The 21,083-nt window shown below is 44.4% G+C and overlaps 1 protein-coding gene across 7 annotated transcripts in view; it reads left to right on the top strand.

Moving 5' to 3' along the window:
• The window catches only part of SLCO2B1 (solute carrier organic anion transporter family member 2B1), a 203,641-nt gene extending 184,750 nt beyond the window's left edge, over nucleotides 1-18,891 (top strand). For all 7 annotated transcript variants that reach the window (XM_040339922.1, XM_040339924.1, XM_040339923.1 and 4 more), the window contains exons 11-15: nucleotides 3,939-4,098; nucleotides 8,909-9,078; nucleotides 10,749-10,813; nucleotides 14,188-14,308; nucleotides 17,801-18,891. In XM_040339922.1, the coding sequence (XP_040195856.1) occupies nucleotides 3,939-4,098; nucleotides 8,909-9,078; nucleotides 10,749-10,813; nucleotides 14,188-14,308; nucleotides 17,801-17,957 (673 nt within the window). In that variant the 3' untranslated portion in view covers nucleotides 17,958-18,891. The remainder of the gene's footprint in view (nucleotides 1-3,938; nucleotides 4,099-8,908; nucleotides 9,079-10,748; nucleotides 10,814-14,187; nucleotides 14,309-17,800) is intronic.
• Nucleotides 18,892-21,083: the final 2,192 nt, after the last annotated feature.

Here is a 21,083-nt window from a genome sequence, read left to right as displayed (position 1 = left end):
GGAGGACCTATCCTGGAGAGGGCCATGCAAGAGGCTGGTACCTTGGGAGAAGGCCTGGAAACTTCATCGAAGGATGCACCGTACACCAAAAGGCTTGATAGTGTCGCCTGTCAGATCTAGAAGTTCTAAAGAAGCCATAAAGATATAAAACAACAAGTGGGACACAATCATGAAGTGGAATGAAATTTATTGGATATTTCAAACTTTTTTAACAAATAAAAAACTGAAAAATTGGACGTGCAAAATTATTCAGCCCCTTTATTTTCAGTGCAGCAAACTCTCTCCAGAAGTTCAGTGAGGATCTCTGAATGATCCAATGTTGACCTAAATGAATAATGATGATAAATAGAATCCACCTGTGTGTAATCAAGTCTCCGTATAAATGCACCTGCACTGTGATAGTCTCAGAGGTCCGTTTAAAGCGCAGAGAGCATTATGAAGAACAAGGAACACACCAGGCAGGTCCGAGATACTGCTGTGGAGAAGTTTAAAGCCGGATTTGGATACAAAAAGATTTCCCAAGCTTTAAACATCCCAAGGAGCACTGTGCAAGCGATAATATTGAGATGGAAGGAGTATCAGACCACTGCAAATCTACGAAGACCTGGCCGTCCCTCTAAACTTTCAGCTCATACAAGGAGAAGACTGATCAGAGATGCAGCCAAGAGGCCCATGATCACTCTGGATGAACTGCAGAGATCTACAGCTGAGGTGGGAGACTCTGTCCATAGGACAACAATCAGTCCCTGTATACTACACAAATCTGGCCTTTATGGAAGAGTGGCAAGAAGAAAGCCATTTCTTAAAGATATCCATAAAAAGGGTCGTTTAAAGTTAGCCACAAGCCACCTGGGAGACGCACCAAACATGTGGAAGAAGGTGCTCTGGTCAGATGAAACCAAAATCAAACTTTTTGGCAACAATGCAAAACGTTATGTTTGGCGTAAAAGCAACACAGCTCATCACCCTGAACGCACCATCCCCACTGTGAAACATGGTGGTGGCAGCATCATGGTTTGGGCCTGCTTTTCTTCAGCAGGGACAGGGAAGATGGTTAAAATTGATGGGAAGATGGATGGAGCCAAATACAGGACCATTCTGGAAGAAAACCTGATGGAGTCTGCAAAAGACCTGAGACTGGGACGGAGATTTGTCTTCCAACAAGACAATGATCCAAAACATAAATCTGCAAAATCTACAATGGAATGGTTCACAAATAAACATATCCAGGTGTTGGAATGGCCAAGTCAAAGTCCAGACCTGAATACAATCGAGAATCTGTGGAAAGAACTGAAAACTACTGTTCACAAACGCTCTCCATCCAACCTCGCTGAGCTCGAGCTGTTTTGCAAGGAGGAATGGGCAAAAATTTCAGTCTCTCGATGTGCAAAACTGATAGAGACATACCCCAAGCGACTTACAGCTGTAATTGCAGCAAAAGGTGGCGCTACAAAGTATTAACTTAAAGTGGAGGTTCACCCGAAAACTTAATTTTTAACATTAGATTGAGGCTCATTTTGTGAAGGGGAATCGGGTAGTTTTTTTAAAATCGAAGCAGTACTTACCGTTTTAGAGAGCGATCTTCTCCGCCGCTTCCAGGTATGGGCTGCGGGACTGGGTGTTCCTATTTGATTGACAGTCTTCCGACAGGCTTCCGACGGTCGCATCCATCGCGTGTCACGATTTTCCAAAAGTAGCCGAACGTCGGTGCGCAGGCGCCGTATAGAGCCGCACCGACGTTCGGCTTCTTTCGGCTACTCGTGACGCGATGTATGTGACCGTCGGAAGCCTGTCAATCAAATAGGAACGCCCAGTCCCGAAGACCATACCCGGAAGCGACGGAGAAGATCTATCTCTAAAACAGTAAGTACAGCTTCGATTTTAAAAAAAACTACCCGATTCCCCTTCACAAAATGAGCATCAATCTAATGTTAAAAAAAAAAATTCGGGTGAACTCCCGCTTTAAGAGGGCTGAATAATTTTGCACGCCCAATTTTTCAGTTTTTTATTTGTTAAAAAAGTTTGAAATATCCAATAAATTTCGTTCCACTTCATGATTGTGTCCCACTTGATGTTGATTCTTCAAAAAAAATTACAGTTTTATATCTATATGTTTGAAGCCTGAAATGTGGCAAAAGGTCGCAAAGTTCAAGGGGGCCGAATACTTTCGCAAGGCACTGTATATAGTATAAACCATAGTTTCTGGACTCTATATAGTTTCTATAGACTAAATAATATACAATACACTGATTTGGATTGATTTCACCAAAGAAATGTAGCAGAATACATTTTGGCCTAAATCTATGAAGAAATATTATTTATTATTATTGCTAAATTTTATGACAGAAGCTAAGAAAAACACTTTTTTATTTTTTAGTTTCTGTCTATTTTTTGTTTATTTAGCAAAAAAAAAAACAGTGGGGTAGATTCAGCTAGGGGCGCGCACTGATACGGCGGCGCAGCGTACCGTTTTTACGCTACGCCTCCGTAAATTACTGGAGCTACGCTTCATTCACGAAGCATTTGCTCCGTAATTTCCGGCGGCGTTTCGTAAAAGGGGCCGGCGTAAGCGCGCGTAATTTAAATGATCCCGTAGGGGGCGTGGATCATTTAAAAAAATTTCCCGACGTGCATTGCGGTAAATGACATCGCAAGGACGTCATTTGCTTCAAAGTGAACGTAAATTGCGTCCAGCGCCATTCACGATTCACTTACGCAAACGACGTTAAATTTTTAATTCACGACGCGGGAACGACGGGTATACGTAGCATTGGCTGCCCCTGTTAATAGCAGGAGCAGCCTTACGCGGAAACAACGTAATCTGCGTACGCAGGGCTCGCGTAGGGTTGTGAATCGGCGTTAGTATGCAATTTGCATACTATACGCTGACCACTACGGGTACGCCCCCTAGCGGCCATCGTAAGAATGCAGCCTAAGATATGACTGGCATAAGAGCCTTATACTAGTCATATCTTAGGCTGCAGTCGGCGTATCGAGCTTCCTGAATCAGGAGCAGTCGATATGCCGGCGCAACTAAGCAATTGCGTTGCGTAACTATGGTTACGCAGACGCAATTGCTTGTTGAATCTACCCCAGTGATGATTAAAGCGGGAGTTCACCCGAAAAAAATTGTTTAACATTAGATTGGGCCTAATTACGGGAAGCAGAATCGGGTGTTTTGGTTAAAATCAATGCAGTACTTACCTTTTTTGAGATAGATGTTCTCCCGCCGCTTCCGGGTATGGTCTTCGGGACTAGGCGTTCCTATTTGATTGACAGCCTTCCGACGGTCGCATACAGCGCGTCACGAGTTGCCGAGCGTCGGTGCGGCGCCGTCGTTCGGCTACTTTCGGAAACTGGTGACGCGCTGTATGCGACGGTCGGAAGGCTGTCAATAAAGTAGGAACGCCCAGTCCCACAGCCCATACCCGGAAGCGGCGGGAGAACATCTATCTCAAAAAAGTACTGCATTGATTTTAACCAAAACACCTGATTCTGCTTCCCGTAATTAGGCCCAATCTAAGGTTAAAAATTTAGTTTTTGGGTGAACCTCCACTTTAAATACCACCAAATGAAAGCTGTCATATGGGTAAAATCAAAATGTCATATGGGTACATTGAAGTATGGCCACGCAATTGCCATTCAAAATGTGACAACGCTGAAAGTTGAAAATTGGTCTGGGCAGGAAGGGGGTGAAAGTGTCCGGTATTGAAGTGATTAAGCTTAAGCCACGCTCTTCTGGCTCTGAGCTCCACAAGTTTTGGGTTGACATAAAAAGTATTTATACAAACTTGACATGAAGCTTGGCCTCTTACTGATTTGAAGTATGCGTGTTTTATTTCTTTTTTTAATTTTGGGTGGAGCTCGCCTTTAGATGCCTGGGTTAGAGACAGTTGACTGACCCTCAGATATTTCACAAGTTCCCCCTTATCTTGCAGTGGTGGATTGTGGCACAACGTAAGTGAATGCAGCAGCCATTGTGGATGTTCTGCCACAGCTTTCAACCCTATCTGCGGCTCTGACGGCATTGAGTACATCTCGCCCTGCTATGCCGCCTGTGAAGTCGTTAATTTTGATTATGAGGCGAATAAAGTCATGGTGAGCATAAAATGTGTTTACGTTGGATTGTATGATGGCTTTGTATCTGTTGGTTGTCATGATTCAAGAATTCAGGGAAACGATGCTACATGCGGCGGTCGGATACCCTCGGGGAGCGATCCGGGACGACGGCGCGGCTATTCGTTTATAGCCGCTCCATCGCGATCGCTCCCCGGAGCTGAAGAACGGGGAGAGCCGTATGTAAACACGGCTTCCCCGTGCTTCACTGTGGCGGCTGAATCGATCGTGTGATCCCCTTTTATAGGGAGACTCGATCGATGACGTCAGTCCTACAGCCACACCCCCCTACAGTTGTAAACACACACTAGGTGAACCCTAACTCCTACAGCGCCACCTGTGGTTAACTCCCAAACTGCAACTGTCATTTTCACAATAAACAATGCAATTTAAATGCATTTTTTGCTGTGAAAATGACAATGGTCCCAAAAATGTGTCAAAATTGTCCGAAGTGTCCGCCATAATGTGGCAGTCACGAAAAAAATCGCTGATCGCCGCCATTAGTAGTAAAAAAACTAGAAAAAATAAAAATGCAATAAAACTATCCCCTATTTTGTAAACGCTATAAATTTTGCGCAAACCAACGATAAACGATTATTGCGATTTTTTTTTTTTACCAAAAATAGGTAGAAGAATACGTATCGGCCTAAACTGAGGAAAAAAAAAAATTTATATATGTTTTTGGGGGATTTTTATTATAGCAAAAAGTAAAAAATATTGCATTTTTTTCAAAATTGTCGCTCTATTATTGTTTTAAACCGCAGAGGTGATCAAATACCACCAAAAGAAAGCTCTATTTGTGGGGAAAAAAGGACGCCAATTTTGTTTGGGAGCCACGTCGCACGACCGCGCAATTGTCTGTTAAACGACGCAGTCCCGAACTGTAAAAACCCCTTGGGTCTTTAGGCAGCATATTGGTTCGGGGCTTAAGTGGTTAATATGTTTCTGGTGTCAAATTTGTCCTGATATTTTCTATGTAGAGGTAAAGCTCTCAATATTCAGCCTTGCACATAAGTCCAGACATGACTGGTCCTCTTTACTCAACCATTAGGCGAGATGAGAGTTTTCTGAACCACAACCAACATGTTAGCTGTAATTTGTGTATTTATAATGTTTAGTCAGTTACTGGTGGAGCGAAGTGTACTGTTCTCATTGATCAAATCCCATTACGAAAGGAACGGAAAGATTTTCCATTTGTCTTTAGATTCTGCGGAGGAGGAAGTTGGTGAAGGAGAACCAATTCTATAATGTAATTTTGGTTTCCATTACTGCGGATTCTCCCCTCTCTCTGCGAGTCAATATAAATAATAAATAGAACTTTGCAGATAATGCTCTGGCCATTGCAGAGGGAATTCATATGAGAAATGACGCCAAAGCCGCAGGATGAGAATCGTAAATGATCAGACTGGAAATTCAGATCAGACTAATCTGTCTGTTGTGTGATATCATGTAAAATGAATTCCATTGCAAGGGCTACGCTCCCTTCCCATCCCCCCATCCCAAGGCCTATACTCCCTTCCCATCCCAAGGCCTACACTTCTTTTCCATCCCCCATCCCAAGGCCTATACTCCCTTCCCATCCCAAGGCCTATACTCCCTTCCCATCCCAAGGCCTATACTCCCTTCCCATCCCAAGGCCTACACTCCTTTTCCATCCCCCATCCCAAGGCCTATACTCCCTTCCCATCCCAAGGCCTATACTCCCTTCCCATCCCAAGGCCTACACTCCTTTTCCATCCCCCATCCCAAGGCCTATACTCCCTTCCCATCCCAAGGCCTATACTCCCTTCCCATCCCAAGGCCTATACTCCCTTCCCATCCCAAGGCTTACACTCCTTTTCCATCCCCCATCCCAAGGCCTATACTCCCTTCCCATCCCAAGGCCTATACTCCCTTCCCATCCCAAGGCCTACACTTCTTTTCCATCCCCCATCCCAAGGCCTATACTCCCTTCCTATCCCAAGGCCTATACTCCCTTCCCATCCCAAGGCCTATACTCCCTTCCCATCCCAAGGCCTACACTCCTTTTCCATCCCCCATCCCAAGGCCTATACTCCCTTCCCATCCCAAGGCCTATACTCCCTTCCCATCCCAAGGCTCCTTTTCCACCCCCCATCTCAAGGTTTATACTCCCTTCCCATCCCAAGGCCTACACCCACTTCCCATCCCTTATCCCAAGGCCTGCACTCTCCCCCCCCCCCCCCATTACAAGGCCTACACTCTTTTCACCTTTGTCCATGGCAAGGCCTACACTCCCTTCTCTTCTCTCCATTGAAAGGCCCACTTGTCCTTCCCCTTCCCCAATCACAAGACTCTCTTCCCCTCCCTTATTCCATAGCCTGTACTTTATTTCTTTCCCCATTCTATATATTCTCCACCTAACCCAAGACCTACGGGCCAGATTCACAAAAGAGATATGACGGCGTATCTCCTGATACGCCGTCGTATCTCTGTTTCTATCTATGCGACTGATTCATAGAACCAGTTACGCATAGATATCCCTAAGATCCGACAGGTGTAATGGTTTTACACTGTCGGATCTTAGGATGCAGTACCGCGGCCGCCGCTGGGGGGAGTTTGCGTCGTAAACCAGCGTCGGGTATGCAAATTAGGAGTTACGGCGATCCACGACGGTTTTTCGCGTTCGCTACGTCGCCGCTAGTCTAGTTTCCCGTCGCAAAGTTAGTAGTTTTTTTTGGTGCCTTAACTTTACGCAGCAATCGTATTGCTGTATAAAGTATGGGCGTCGTTCCCGCGTCGAAATGTAAAAAATAACGTTGTTTGCGCAAGCTGTCCGTGAATACGGAATTAAGCTACGCGCGTCGCCGTTCGAAAAAATGACGTCACGGCGCGCAAAGCACGACGGGAATTGCGACACTGAGCATGCGCAGTAGGTCCGGCGCGGGAGCGCGCCTAATATAAATGGCACACGCCCATTTGAATTGGCCCGCCTTGCGCAGGAGGCCGACGGCGTAGGTTTTCATCGCAAGTGCTTGGTGAAACGTATCTACGATACGTTACGCCGCCGCTCACCTACGTGAATCTGGACCTACATCCCTTCCTTCCACACATCCAAGGGATCCAAGGGATATACTCTTTTCCCCTTCCACCATTCCTAGGCCTATATTAAATGACCCATATGCCCTTCTCTTACCCCTATCTCCTGTCCTATACAGCTCCATACAGGATAGCCATAGGAGTATACAGCTCTATATATGATGGTCATATCAGTACTCAACTCCATATCTGTATAGTCATTTGGCTACACACCTCTATGGTACAAAGCACCATATGAAATGGGCATAGGACTATACAGCTCCATAAAAGATGGCCATATGACTACACAGCTGTATATAAGATGGTATATGGAGCACATAGCTACATTTAAAATGGTCATATGAGAACACAACTCCATATAGGATGATCATATTCTTACAAAGTTCCATATAATGGGAAGGTCATATGAGTATACAGCTCCATATAGGATGGCCATATGAGTACAGCACGCTAAATACAATGATCATATGAGTACACTGCTTTATATAATATGGTTATATATGTACACAGCTTCATATACTAGGATGGTTATATGAGTACAAAGTTCCATATAGGATGGACATATGAGTACACAGCTCCATATTGGATGGACATATGAGTACACAGCTCCATTTTGGATGGGCATATGAGTAAACAGCTCCATATTGGATGGTCATACGAGGACACAGCTCCATATTGGATGGTCATACGAGGACACAGCTCCATATTGGATGGTCATACGAGGACACAGCTCCATATTGTATGTTCATATGAGGACACAGCTCCATATTGGATGGTCATACGAGGACACAGCTCCATATTGGATGGTCATACGAGGACACAGCTCCATATTGGATGTTCATATGAGTACACAGCTCCATATTGGATGGTCATATGAGGACACAGCTCCATATTGGATGGTCATACGAGGACACAGCTCCATATTGGATGTTCATATGAGTACACAGCTCCATATTGGATGGTCATATGAGTACACAGCTCCATATTGGATGGTCATATGAGTACACAGCTCCATATTGGATGGTCATATGAGTACACAGCTCCATATTGGATGGTCATATGAGTACACAGCTCCATATTGGATGGTCATACGAGGACACAGCTCCATATTGGATGTTCATATGAGTACACAGCTCCATATTGGATGGTTATATGAGTACAAAGTTCCATATAGGATGGACATATGAGGACACAGCTCCATATTGGATGGTCATATGAGTGCACAGCTCCATATTGGATGGTTATATGAGTACAAAGTTCCATATAGGATGGACATATGAGGACACAGCTCCATATTGGATGGTCATATGAGTAAACAGCTCCATATTTTATGGTCATATGAGTACACAGCTCCATATTGGATGGTGATATGAGTACACAGCTCCATATTAGATGGTCATATGAGGACACAGCTCTATATTGGATGTTCATATGAGTACACAGCTCCATATAAGATGGTTATCTAAATACATAACGGCATATACTAGGATGGTCCTATGAGTATACAACTCCATATAGGATGGCCATATGAATACACAGCTCTATATAATATGGTCATATAAGTACCCAGCTCCATTGAGGTTGCACCAGTTCCATTTATACAGGACAGTGATATATTCTCAAAAACTGCTTTTTTTCCCTGTGGGGTGGCGATGTGTTAGTCTGTGTTGCTTAGACATTTACATTTTTAGAGCTGACCCGGTGTCCTAATTCAGAAATGTGTTCTTGGTTACAGAATTACACAAGGTGTCGCTGTATCACAGCGGAAGGTTCTGGAGGGACTGCGACTCCAGGAACATGTGGAACTAGATGCCAGCACCTCTTCCTGCCATTCATGGTGCTGTCCTTTCTAGCCGGAGCCCTCGCCAGCATTGCCCAGACACCGTCCTTTATGCTCATACTCAGGTAACCCAGGTGATGCCATCTCCAAGAAAGAGACAGTCGATAAGCTTAGATCAACTCCACCTATGTCTGACAGAGGATGCAAAAAGCTTCCTTTAATCGAGAGAGAGAGAGAGAGAGAGAGAGAGAGAGAGAGAGAGAGAGAGAGAGAGAGAGAGAGAGAGAGAGAGAGAGAGAGAGAGAGAGAGAGAGAGAGAGAGAGATACGCCTGGATTCCAAGGGTTGGAAAGTGTTTCTAGATACTCCATTAAATGTTGCTCTACTTTTTATCACCTGTTGGTGGTCACATTTGATGTGATATTGGCATTTCTGAAGTGATGTTATAAGCTCCGATGAAGGGGGAGTGTGATCCCCCGAAACATGACAGTGATGTTAAAGTGGAGGTTCACCCAAAAACTCAGGGCCAAATCCTCAAAAGGGATACGCAGGCGGATCTGCTGTTCAGCCTGCGTATCCCTGTGCCTATCTTTGGAACTGAACCTCAGAAGCAGTTTTCCAAAGATAGGCAGAAGATCCGACATCTGTAAGGGACTTACACTGTCGGATCTTAGGATGCAGTACCGCATCCGCCGCTGGGGGCATTTCGAGTCGAAATGCCGCTTCGCGTATGCAAATGAGGACTTACGGAGATCCACAAAGCTTTTCAGCTTTGTGTTTTCTGCGTAAGTTTACGTTTGCATACGTAAAATTAGTTCTGCTTTTACAAAGTGTAAACTAGTTACACCTTGTAAAAATAGACCTTTTTTTCGATCGCCGCGTTTTTTTTTAAATTTTGAATTTTATTTTTCGGCGCGTAACTTTTTTTTTACCCGACGCAACTTTATTGTCCCGTCGCAATCCACAAAGCCCGGCGTAACGTAATTTTGCGCGCTGCCCGTCGGGAAAATGACGTCACGAGCATGCGCAGTACGGCCGGCGCGGGAGCGCGCCTCATTTAAATTGTCATCGCCCCCTGCAGAAGAGGACCGCCTTGCGCCGGAGACATTTAAGTTACACGGCCTGAAATTTCTAGGTAAGTGCTTTGTGGATCGGGCACTTAGGTAGAAATTTTAAGGCAGTGTAACTTAAATGGGAAAAGATAAGTTGGGCAGGATCTTTGAGGATTTGGCCCTCAATTTTTAACATTAGATTGAGGCTCATTTTGGGAAGCAGAATCGGGTGTTTTTTTTTAAATCGAAGCAGTACTTACCGTTTTAGAGAGCGATGTTCTCCGCCGCTTCCGGGTATGGGCTGCGGGACTGGGCGTTCCTATTTGATTGACAGGCTTCCGACAGGCCTCCGACGGTCGCATACAGCGCGTCACGATTTTCCGAAAGTAGCCGAACGTCGGTGCGCAGGCGCAGTATAGAGCAGCACCGACGTTCGGCTTCTTTCGGCTTCGTGACACGATGTATGCGACCGTCGGAAGCCTGTCAATTAAATACTGTAGGAACGCCCAGTCCCGAAGATCATACCCGGAAGCGGTGGAGAAGATCGCTCTCTAAAACGGCAAGTACAGCTTCGATTTAAAAAAAAAAACACCCGATTCCCCTAGACAAAATGAGCATCAATCTAATGTTAAAAAATTTTTTTCGGGTGAACTCCCGCTTTAACTCTCCCCTCGCTCCATCCAACAACTGGAGTTCATCTTTTGTGTTCTTTACACACAATCTCACAGCTTTCCTCCCCCACAGGAGTGTGCAACCAGCAGACAAGTCTCTGGCCATCGGAATACAGTTCATGCTTCTAAGAATATTAGGTGAGTTTTCTTTTGACAAGTTCTCCAACGTCACTGAAAATCGTTGTTTTAAAATATTATTATTTTTTTAAATCAGTTAATGTGTACCTAAACCCTATAACAAAGATGTCCGACATTGCAGCTGACCAGCCCTTTTTCTTTTTTAGCATTTTTTCCTTTATTTTCACCTGGTGATCCAGCCAGTAACACACTTCCCGTCCTAGGGTGACAACCCTTACCGCTGCACTGTATCTATGGAGAAACAGCGTTGTCAGCCTAGAGCAGAACTTTAGAATACTTCCTTCTCTCCTCATCTACATAACATGGGTGGTGTTGTCAGGGCCGGCCTTAGGTGTTCAGGTGCCCTGTGCAAGCTAATCCTGTGGCGCCCCCCACCCATCTTCACCCCTCGCCCCCTGGTCACCTAAACATACACAAAGAGGGAAAAAATATTTGTAACAAATAATTTGTTTTAATAACAGTTAATTGCATGTGCAAACAATTACAATAATACATAACTTAACCCCTTCCCTGCCAATGGCATTATTACTGTAACAGTGCATATTTTAAGCACCGATTACTATAGTAATGTCACTGGTACCCCCAAAAGTGTCAGTTAGGGGTCCGATCTGTCCGCCACAATGTCGCAGTCCCGCAAAAAATCGCAGATCGCCGCCATTACTAGTAAAAAAAACAATAAAAATGACAAATCTTTCCCGTAGTTTGTAGGCGCAATAACTTTTGCGCAAACCAATCAAAATACGCTTTTTTTGATTTTTTTAACAAAAAATATGTATCAAAACATTGATCAGTGCAAACAGGAGGGGTTACAGGAGGGATGAATATGACAGGGGGGTGACGGGGGTGGGGTGGTAGGGGGATGACGTTGGAGGGGTGGTAGGAAGCTGGCAGTGGGGTACAGGGGGGGTGCTAGGAAGCTGACGCCGGCCCAGCTGCGACTCACATTCTGCGAGCTGTGATGGCCACACGGCGCCCCTGTTGCCCATGGCGCCCTGTGCGGCCGCACAGCTTGCACACCCCAAAGGCCGGCCCTGGGTGTTGTGTAGTCCATCGATATAGCTGGGCACAATGCAACTGATATGAGTGCAGCACAGGAAGCAATCAATCACAAGATTTCTGTCAGGATCAATCTTAAATTTATTAACCCCTTCGTGCCTAAGGGTAAAACATATGTTAATGCCTAAGCAAAATTTTGTAACTTTAATATGTGTTAGTAAAACTGTACATATCATTGCAACTACATTGTACATTCAGCTGGATTATACCTTGTTTTTTTTATCAGGACTAATTGGCCTTTCATTTGGTGGCAAATGGAAATGGATATCACCTGATTTTTTTATTTATTTTTTATCAAAGGAACACTGGCCCAAAATAATAAAAAAAATCATTTGTTTTTAATTCAGCTATATTTTTTTTTGCTACTACCATAACCTACCACCAAAAAAAAAGCCAATATTAATTTTCCTGTTTCAGACAATCGCAGCGATACCACAGATGTGTATGTTAGTTGTTGTTTGTACCCGTAGTACAACCTAAAAACAATCGTGCGCATTTTTGCTTTTTTTTTATCCTATGTAAACACACTGGGCCAGATTCAGAAAACACTTACGCTGGCGTATCTACAGATACGCAGCGTGGGCCAGATTCACAAAGAGATACGACGGCGGATCTCCTGATCTGCCGTCGTATCTCTGAGATCCGACGGTCGGATCTATGCGACTGATTCATAAGAATCAGTTCCGCATAGATCTCCCTTAGATCCGACTGGTGTAAGTGGAGTCGGATCTTAGGCTGCAATCTCCCGCCGGCTGCTAGGTGTCGCCTCGGTCTTTTATGCGTCGGATATGCAAATGAGGAGAACCGCCGATTCAGAAACGAACGCCCGCCCGCCGCTTTTTTTTTTTACGTCGTTTGCGTTCGGCTTTTTCGGGCGGATAGTTACCCCTGCTATATGAGGGGTAGCTAATGTTAAGTATGGCCGTCGTTCCCGCGCGGAGTTTCAAATTTTTACGTCGTTTGCGTAAGACGGTCTGGAATCCGGATGGCCGCAATTTAAGTTGCCGCCGAAAACAATGACGTCCTAGCGACGTCATTTGGAGCATGCGCACTGGGAAATTTCGCCGGCGGCGCATGCGCAGTTAAATTGGCACGGGAACGCGCCTGATTTAAATTGTACACTCCCCCTAGCCGCGGAATTTGAATTCCGCCGGGGGAGTTACGATCCGCCGGCGCAAGTTTGGAGGTAAGTGCTTTGTGAATACTGCACTAGCCTCGCAAAATTGCGCAGGCGGATCGTAAATCACATAGATTACGTGGATCTAAAGATCCGCTAATCTATGTGAATCTAGCCCACTGACACTAATACTAATTAAAAAAAAATCCTAAAATATACTGACCATGACCTTTGACCCCCAACCTTAATCTTTGACCCTTACTTTACCCAAACACTGGCACTGACCTAGATAACACCTTGATCTAGGTATTTTTTCTTTCTTTTTTTCTTTTTATTTAGAAACATAGAAATGTGACGTCAGAAAAAGACAGAGTAGTCCGAGTCTGCCCCCTTTTTTTTGTTAACTTTTTTTTGTTAACTTTTACTTTGTTAACTTTTTTGTCTGAGTATAGATCTATATTTGTCCCAAGCATGTGTGAAGCATTTTACAGTTGACTAGACACCCAGTTGTTTTTTTTCTCTCTCTGCAAAGAGAAAGAGAGATACAATGTATCTTTCCTCTCCATTCACAGAGAGAAAACCACAGACAGTGGCGGCTGGTGTTCTCTTTGTTGGGGGCGACAAACAATCCCCCTGCCGCCAACCTCCCCCTGGTCGGGTCACGACCGGCACAGAACCCCACCCCTGGTCGGGTCACGTATGGCACAGAACCTTCCCCGGTCGGTCAGTCAGTGGGGGCCCCGCACTTATCCCATCTTGTGGGCAGCACTCTGGGCGGCGGCCTCTCTCCAGGCTGCGTGCAGCTGCTGTCTCGGGTTCCCCGGCATTTCCTCCCTCCTCCTTGCGGCCCATTACATGTTTGATATCTATTTACTCGACGTAACTTCATTGTTTATATTTTACAATAAGATTAAGTTATATATATATTTTTTTTTTTTTTGCATTCAAATTGTAAAACGTGTATTTTTTCCCTAAAAAAATGCATTTGAAAAAACGTTGCGCAAATACCATGTGACATAAAAAATTGCAAAACCCACCAATTTATTCTCTAGGGCCACTGCTTTAAAAAATATATACAGTATATTGTTTGGGGGTTCTAAGTAATTTTCTATCAAAAAATGCTTATTCTTACATCTGAACAAAAAGTGCCAGAAAAGGCCCAGACTGGAAGTAGTTAATATGTTGCGTCTTTCCCTTCCAGCCTGGCTCCCGGGCCCTGTGATGTATGGCAGTATGATTGATAGCACCTGCATCCAATGGGGGAAGAGGTGCGGATCGAAGGCGGCCTGCCAGTACTACAATAACAATCTGCTGAGACAAAGGTGAGTGCCCTCTTCTGTTCAGGGCAGGAAATGGGATCATCTGCCGAGATCAGCACTAACAACGACAGCTGAGGAATCTGGTCTATGTGTGAGAATGGGATCAATGTATGTAATATTATTTATGAGTATTAAAGTCCAACTACGGGCTGATTTTTTTTTTTTAAAGGTTCCCCTGGGGGGGCTTTTAAAACAAAAAAGAAGATCTGACTGCAGCACTCGCATCCACTCTGGAGCTGTCCGATGCCATAATTCTGCTCCACCACTAGATGTCCTCAGTATTGTGGATTGAATAGCGTACAGCGCCAAAAGTGTAGTTTGTAATGATATTTCTTCATGAAACACCAACTCTTCTACAATTATCTACAGCCAATAATTAACCACCAAACTACTGCCGTCAGTTAATAAATAAATGGCGGTAGGTAGATACTTATTTGTGAAGCACATTTTCTAAATGGTGCTGTGTTTACAGCTTGTGTTCACGCAGAAGGGGGGATGTAAAAGTGCCACTGACTGCCAATGATTGCGAGATAATTTTTTAAGGGTGAAAGGGGGTGTGAGGTTTAACCACTTAAGGACCGGACCAATATGCTGCTAAATGACCCAAGGGGTTTTTACAATTCGGCACTGCGTCGCTTTAACAGACAATTGCGCGGTCGTGCGATGTGGGTCCCAAACAAAATTGGCGTCCTTTTTTTCCCACAAATAGGTTTCTTTTGGTGGTATTTGATCACCTCTGCGGTTTTTATTTTTTGCGCTATAAACAAAAATAGAGCGACAATTTTGAAAAAAATGCAATATTTTTTACTTTTTGCTATAATAAATATCTCCCAAAAATATATAAAAAAACATTTTTTTTCCCTCAGTTTAGGCCGATACGTATTCTTCTACCTATTTTTGGTTTGCGCAAAATTTATAGTGTTTACAAAATAGGGGATAGTTTTATTGCATTTTTATAATTTTTTTTTTTTACTACTATTGGCGGCGATCAGCGATTTTTTTTCGTGACTGCGACATTATGGCGGACACTTCGGACAATTTTGACACATTTTTGGGACCATTGTAATTTTCACAGCAAAAAATGCATTGTTTATTGTGAAAATGACAGTTTCAGTTTGGGAGTTAACCACAGGGGGCGCTGAAGGAGTCTCGTTTCACCTAGTGTGTGTTTACAACTGTAGGGGGGTGTGGCTGTAGGTCTGACGTCATCGATCGAGTCTCCCTATAAAAGGGATCACACGATCGATGCAGCCGCCACAGTGAAGAACGGGGAAGCCGTGTTTACACACGGCTCTCCCCGTTCTTCAGCTCCGGGGACCGATCGCCGCACTCCAGCGGCGATCGGGTCCGCGGGACCCGCGGTCCCAGTCCCGGAGCTTCGGACTGGGTCGCGGGAGCGCGCCCGCGACCCGCGGCTGGGTACTAGTACAGGACGTACCTGTACGTGGATGTGCCCAGCCGTGCCATTCTGCCGATGTATATGTGCAGGAGGCGGTCCGGAAGTGGTTAAAGTACCACTGATCGAAATGATAAGGCGGGTGGGGTGCGGGGTTTAAAAGTGCCAATGACAAATAATGATGGAAAGTGCCACTGACCACCAATGATGGGAGGTGGGTCGGGGGTTTTTAAAAGTGCTAATGACCACCAATGATGGGGAGTTAAAAGAGTCACTAACTAATGATGGATGGTGGTGGGGATTAAAAAAGTGCCAATGATGGGATGGGGGGAGATTTAAAGCAGAAGTAAACCCATCCATTTACGGCACGTACCGGAAATGTAACACTCCCATTGGTTGTGTGTTCTCAACCCAACTGTCAAAGCATCCAATGGCTGGAGTCATAACTGATGTGCAGCATCATGCCAGTTGTAGATTAAACAGAGGCAAAGATGGCAGCTTCCTTGGCTGAAAATGATAGGGGGGTTTACTTACACTTTAAAGTGCCACTGACTACCAGTGATGGGGGATTGAAAGATTAAAAGAACCAATGACCACCAATGAAGGGGGAAGGGGGGGGGTTTGAAAAGATAGAAATGCTACTGACCACAAATGATTGTGAGTTATTTTTTTAGGGTAAAGAAGGTGGGGCTGGTGAATTTAAAGTGCCACTGATTCAAATTATGGGGTGTGGCGTGGGGGGATTTAAGTGCCAATGGAAAATAATGATGGAGAGTATAAAGTGATATTGAGGTCTTGGTTGTTTTTGTTTAAAAAATATCAAATTTTTTATACTTACCTGTTCTGTGCAGTGGTTTTTCACAGAGCAGCCTGGATCCTCCTCTTCTTGGTTCCCCCGCCGGCGCTCCTGGCCCCTCCCTTTTGCCGAGTGCCTCCACTGCAAGCAGCTTGCTATGGGGGCACCCAAGCTGATCAGCTGCTGTGTGTGTGTCCATTCAGACACGGAGCCGCGTCTTGGCCTTGCCCCCCCCTCTTCTCATTGGCTCACTGACTTTAAATGACAGCAGCGGAAGCCAATAGTGCCCACTGCTGTCTCAGCCAATGAGGAGGAAGTTTTCGAGGGGGGCTGATGCACACAGAAGATTTTTTTTATGGCGTAGAATGCATTGGGATAAAAAGCCTTTGGGCCATATTCCCGTAGTTTTTGGGCGGGCGTCGCGTAAGCCATTTACACTCCGCCGCCCCAACTTACAGGAGCAAGTGCTGTATTCCCCAAACACTTGCTCTGTAGTTTGGGGCGGCGTGGTGTAAATGGCCCGGCGTATGGCAGCGTAAATCCAAGGGGGCGGCTTGTATTTAAATTAAGCGCGCCCCCGATTCTAACGAACTGCACATGCGCCGGGCATAAAATAGCCCAGTGCGCATGCTCCAGTTCTCGGTGTAAAACGTCAATGACGCCGACGTGTGCGTCATTGACGTAAAGTCGTATTCGCGGACGACTTAGTAAAACGACGTACCCAACGGGAAAACACGACGCGAACCCGACGCCATACTTAACATGGCCTACGTGGGACTGGCGTAAGGTTACCCCTCATATAGCAGGGGTAACCTTACGCCTACGCAAACGACGTTAGCGACGGTTACGCGACGCAATTTCGTACGTGAATCGGCGTATCAGGCTCATTTGCATAAACAAATGAGACCTGAACGTAAACGCCACCTAGCGGCCGGCGGAGTAATTACATTTAGGATCCGACAGTGTAAGTGTCTTACACTAGTCGGATCCTAGCCTAAATCCGGCGTATATTGTTTTGTGAATACAAAACAATGATACGCCGGCGGGAATTTCGAATTACGCCGGTGTATCAGTAGATACACCGGCGTAACTTGTTTAAGAATATGGCCCTTTACCTTTAGAATCACGTTAAAGAGCCACTGACCACCGATGATAGGGTGTGGAAGGATTAAAGTGCTACGGACTGCCAATGATGGGGAGTTGAAAGGTTGAGAATGTTGTGTTGGTTTAGTCCTGTTTAAGTATTTCATTGCCACCTATTTTACCATTCTGACCTTACCATTCTCCCATGTCCATTCTCTAGGTACATTGGACTCCAGATCCTCTTTGAGATTGGAGCTTTGATCTTGTTCATCGCTCTTTATTTTGTAATACGCCACAAAGACAATGTTCAACAAGAAGCTGAAAAAGACCCAGAATCCCACAAGTTAAGTGAGAAAAAGGCAACGGTAAAAATCTGAACCAGCTACAAAATCTGCATATTTCAGATCTTTGTAGACCTTCCATTGCTGGTGGTTTAGTCCGCACATACCAAAGACTTTGAACCCTTGAGCGGGCAAACGCCTCCTTCTCCATGACAATAACTATTGCACAATATCTTGGAGAGATATCAGAAGCCGGTTAAGATATCAACCAATGCCTCTTGGCAGGCTTTCTGTGGATTTCAGGTTCTACCAGCTGAACAGGAATATTATATTAGCTGATAATTAGAAAAAGAATCTGATGGACACTCTCCAACTCCATCAGGACCAAAACCAACCAAATAAATGTTGCTTAAAACCTGGTTCTGTGAGATGCACCAAAATGATATAAACGACCCAACGTAGGCCAATTACTAAGCTTTAAGAATCAAGTTTATTTTATTAACTTGTGCCATCATTCTTTGTATCTCTTTATTTATATCTCTATACAGGGAAAATCCTGTGATGAAATATTTCTATTGAATGCCAGGAGTGACGTGAATGGCTTCAAGCACCTAATGTGAATTCAGGGATCAGTAAGCACCTATAATATATGACTGGTTTCTCAATTTGGTTACATTCCCACGACCCTAAGAGATATCTTGGTGGTCTTGGTAGAGTGTTTGCCGCTCTCCGGTCAGGGTAAATTGACTTTGCAGGTGTCCTTGCTCCTGATTTCCTTCATGCTGCTGCTAATGGACAGGATTGTGGAAACCACAGATCATCAAAGAATTATAAGAAGTGCAATTATACTGCTGTTTTCCATTTTCGTGCCCAACCATTCTCTGACTTGTACAACAAATTTACAAAGTGGATGGATCCAATCTAAAGGCTAGACCAATGTTCAGAAGAATACTTTACCAGAAAATGTATGAAAAAGGTCACACACTTTATGGCCTACACACTTATCAATTATGTGTAAATGTATTCAAATTTAACAAAAAAAAACAGGATCCAAAGGCGACTCCAAAAAGTTGAGACTCTTGAACATTAACAATGGGCTAGTGGCCCTTTTCAGTACATATACTATATGCACAAGAGAAATATGAGGAGTCTTGAAATTTCTCAATAAGTCTTCAAGAGGATGGAACAAACATGGGGCTAGATCCTCATAGCGAGTACGCCGGCGTATCTACTGATACGCCGGCTTACTTTCAATTTTCCTGCGTCGTATCTTTAGTTTGAATCCTCAAACCAAAATACGACGGCTTCTGGGTTCGATCCGACAGGCTTCGTACGCCTTCGGATCGTAGGTGCAATACTTCGGCGCCCGCTGGGTGGAGTTTGCGTTGTTTTCCGCGTCGAGTATGCAAATTAGCTTTTTCCGACGATCCACGAACGTACGCGCGGCCGTCGCATTCTCTTCTCGTCTCTAGTCGGCTTTTTCCGGCGTATAGTTAAAGCTGCTATTTTGTGGCGTATAGATAGACTTGCCATGTTAAGTATGGCCGTCGTTCCCGCGTCACAATTTGAAAAAAAAATGTTTGCGTAAGTCTTCCGTGAGTAGGGATGGACGTAAGTCACGTCTAAGTTCAAAAAAATGACGTCGTTGCACGGCGGGAAATTTCCCCTCTAATCGCCGATTTGAATTCCGCCGCCAGAAATACACTACGCCGCCGTAACTTACGGCGCAAAATCTTCCTGGATTCGACTTAAAGCCAGGTAAGATACGGCGGCGTAGCGTATCTCTGATACACTGCGCCTATCCATTTCTATGTGGATCTGGCCCATTGGCTTTATAGTATTGGGATCCAGAAGTTCAATGAAGACATATTAGTGATTATTAATAGGGAATTGTTTCTAAGGAAATTGAAAGCACATTGTCCCCCCCCCCTATAAAATAGGACAACTATGTCCAAGTATATTCAATTAAGTGAATCTTGAGGAAATACTTGTGGTTGTTCCTGTATCACTATTCCTCTTGTGTATACAGTGCTTATTAATAATGCCTGAAATGTCTTCATTGGACTTCTGAATCTTAATGCTAAAGGCCGATTTCTGATTTAAGGTCAAGGTGTCGTAGGAGGTAGGAGTCACAATTTTTCCACTAGCGCTATATGTATGTAATGGTGGGGTAGTGTTGCTATATATTTGCAATAAGGAGGGACAGTGAGGTTGAAAATTAACTTGTACTTTGTTCATTATAGTAAATTGTATCTACTTTCATGTAATTTCGATCCATGGCTCCACTTCATCCACCCATTTGAGCAATTCCAAAATGGGTCTGGTCACAGTTCTGTGGACCTGCTGTCATTTTGCAATACTCAAGTCTGATGATTGACCACTCTGCATTGTGGGAAACGGTTTTAGAGTTACATGCTCTTTCATGATAAGAAGTTTTGGGTTTTTAACAGAATGAGCAAAGATCATGTTCTTTTTAAATGACAAGGACATGGCCTTCTAGGTGAGTTTATCTTATGTACTATGATGCACTATGATAGCCAAATTAGCTTTGTTTCCTCCTTCTGGTCTTCCAAATGTACCCAACCATAAATATAAATCCTATCTCTTGGCACTTTTTTTGCTTCCCTTACCACCCCAATCAATCCTACCATTTCCCAATCTTATCCAACAAGGTTAAACAAATATTTCTAAATCAGTTTTAAATTTGCCTCTGCTGTCACATATCCTTCCCTGACACTTCTTTCAGGTGTGGAGACCACCGCTAATCAAGCAATGCAGTCTGTGCCCATCTCTGACCGGTCCCATCACCGGTCACTGCTCTCGTCTTCAAGTCCTAAGAGGACCTCATTGCAGGATAGCCAGTAGGAAGAATCCATGTCACCCATACTTCTCCTTACCTCTCCACCACAGTGCGAAAGAGAGGAATCCCCCAAGGTGGGGCTTTAGCGGTAACAGCTCATTAGTTCAAAAACGTAAATTTAACAGTAAAAGTTTATTTATACAATAAATACAAAAATATAAATGTTAAAAAACAAAGTTCATAGGTAGGTGTCTGACTAGTCCACAGGGGTTCATTCAGGCCCTACACGTTTCAAGACCTTGTCCCTTCATCAGGGGCCAGTGTCCATGTGGGGTCACACTGTATATGACATAAATTGACATGTTTCACAATATTGCAAGGATTGTCTTTATACATAACAAGAAAACATTGAAATTACATAG

Source organism: Rana temporaria, chromosome 2 (genome assembly GCF_905171775.1).
Source record: "Rana temporaria chromosome 2, aRanTem1.1, whole genome shotgun sequence".
NCBI lineage: Eukaryota > Metazoa > Chordata > Amphibia > Anura > Ranidae > Rana > Rana temporaria.
Note: the sequence above shows the minus strand (reverse complement) of the source record. Positions and strands in the feature narration are given on the sequence as shown.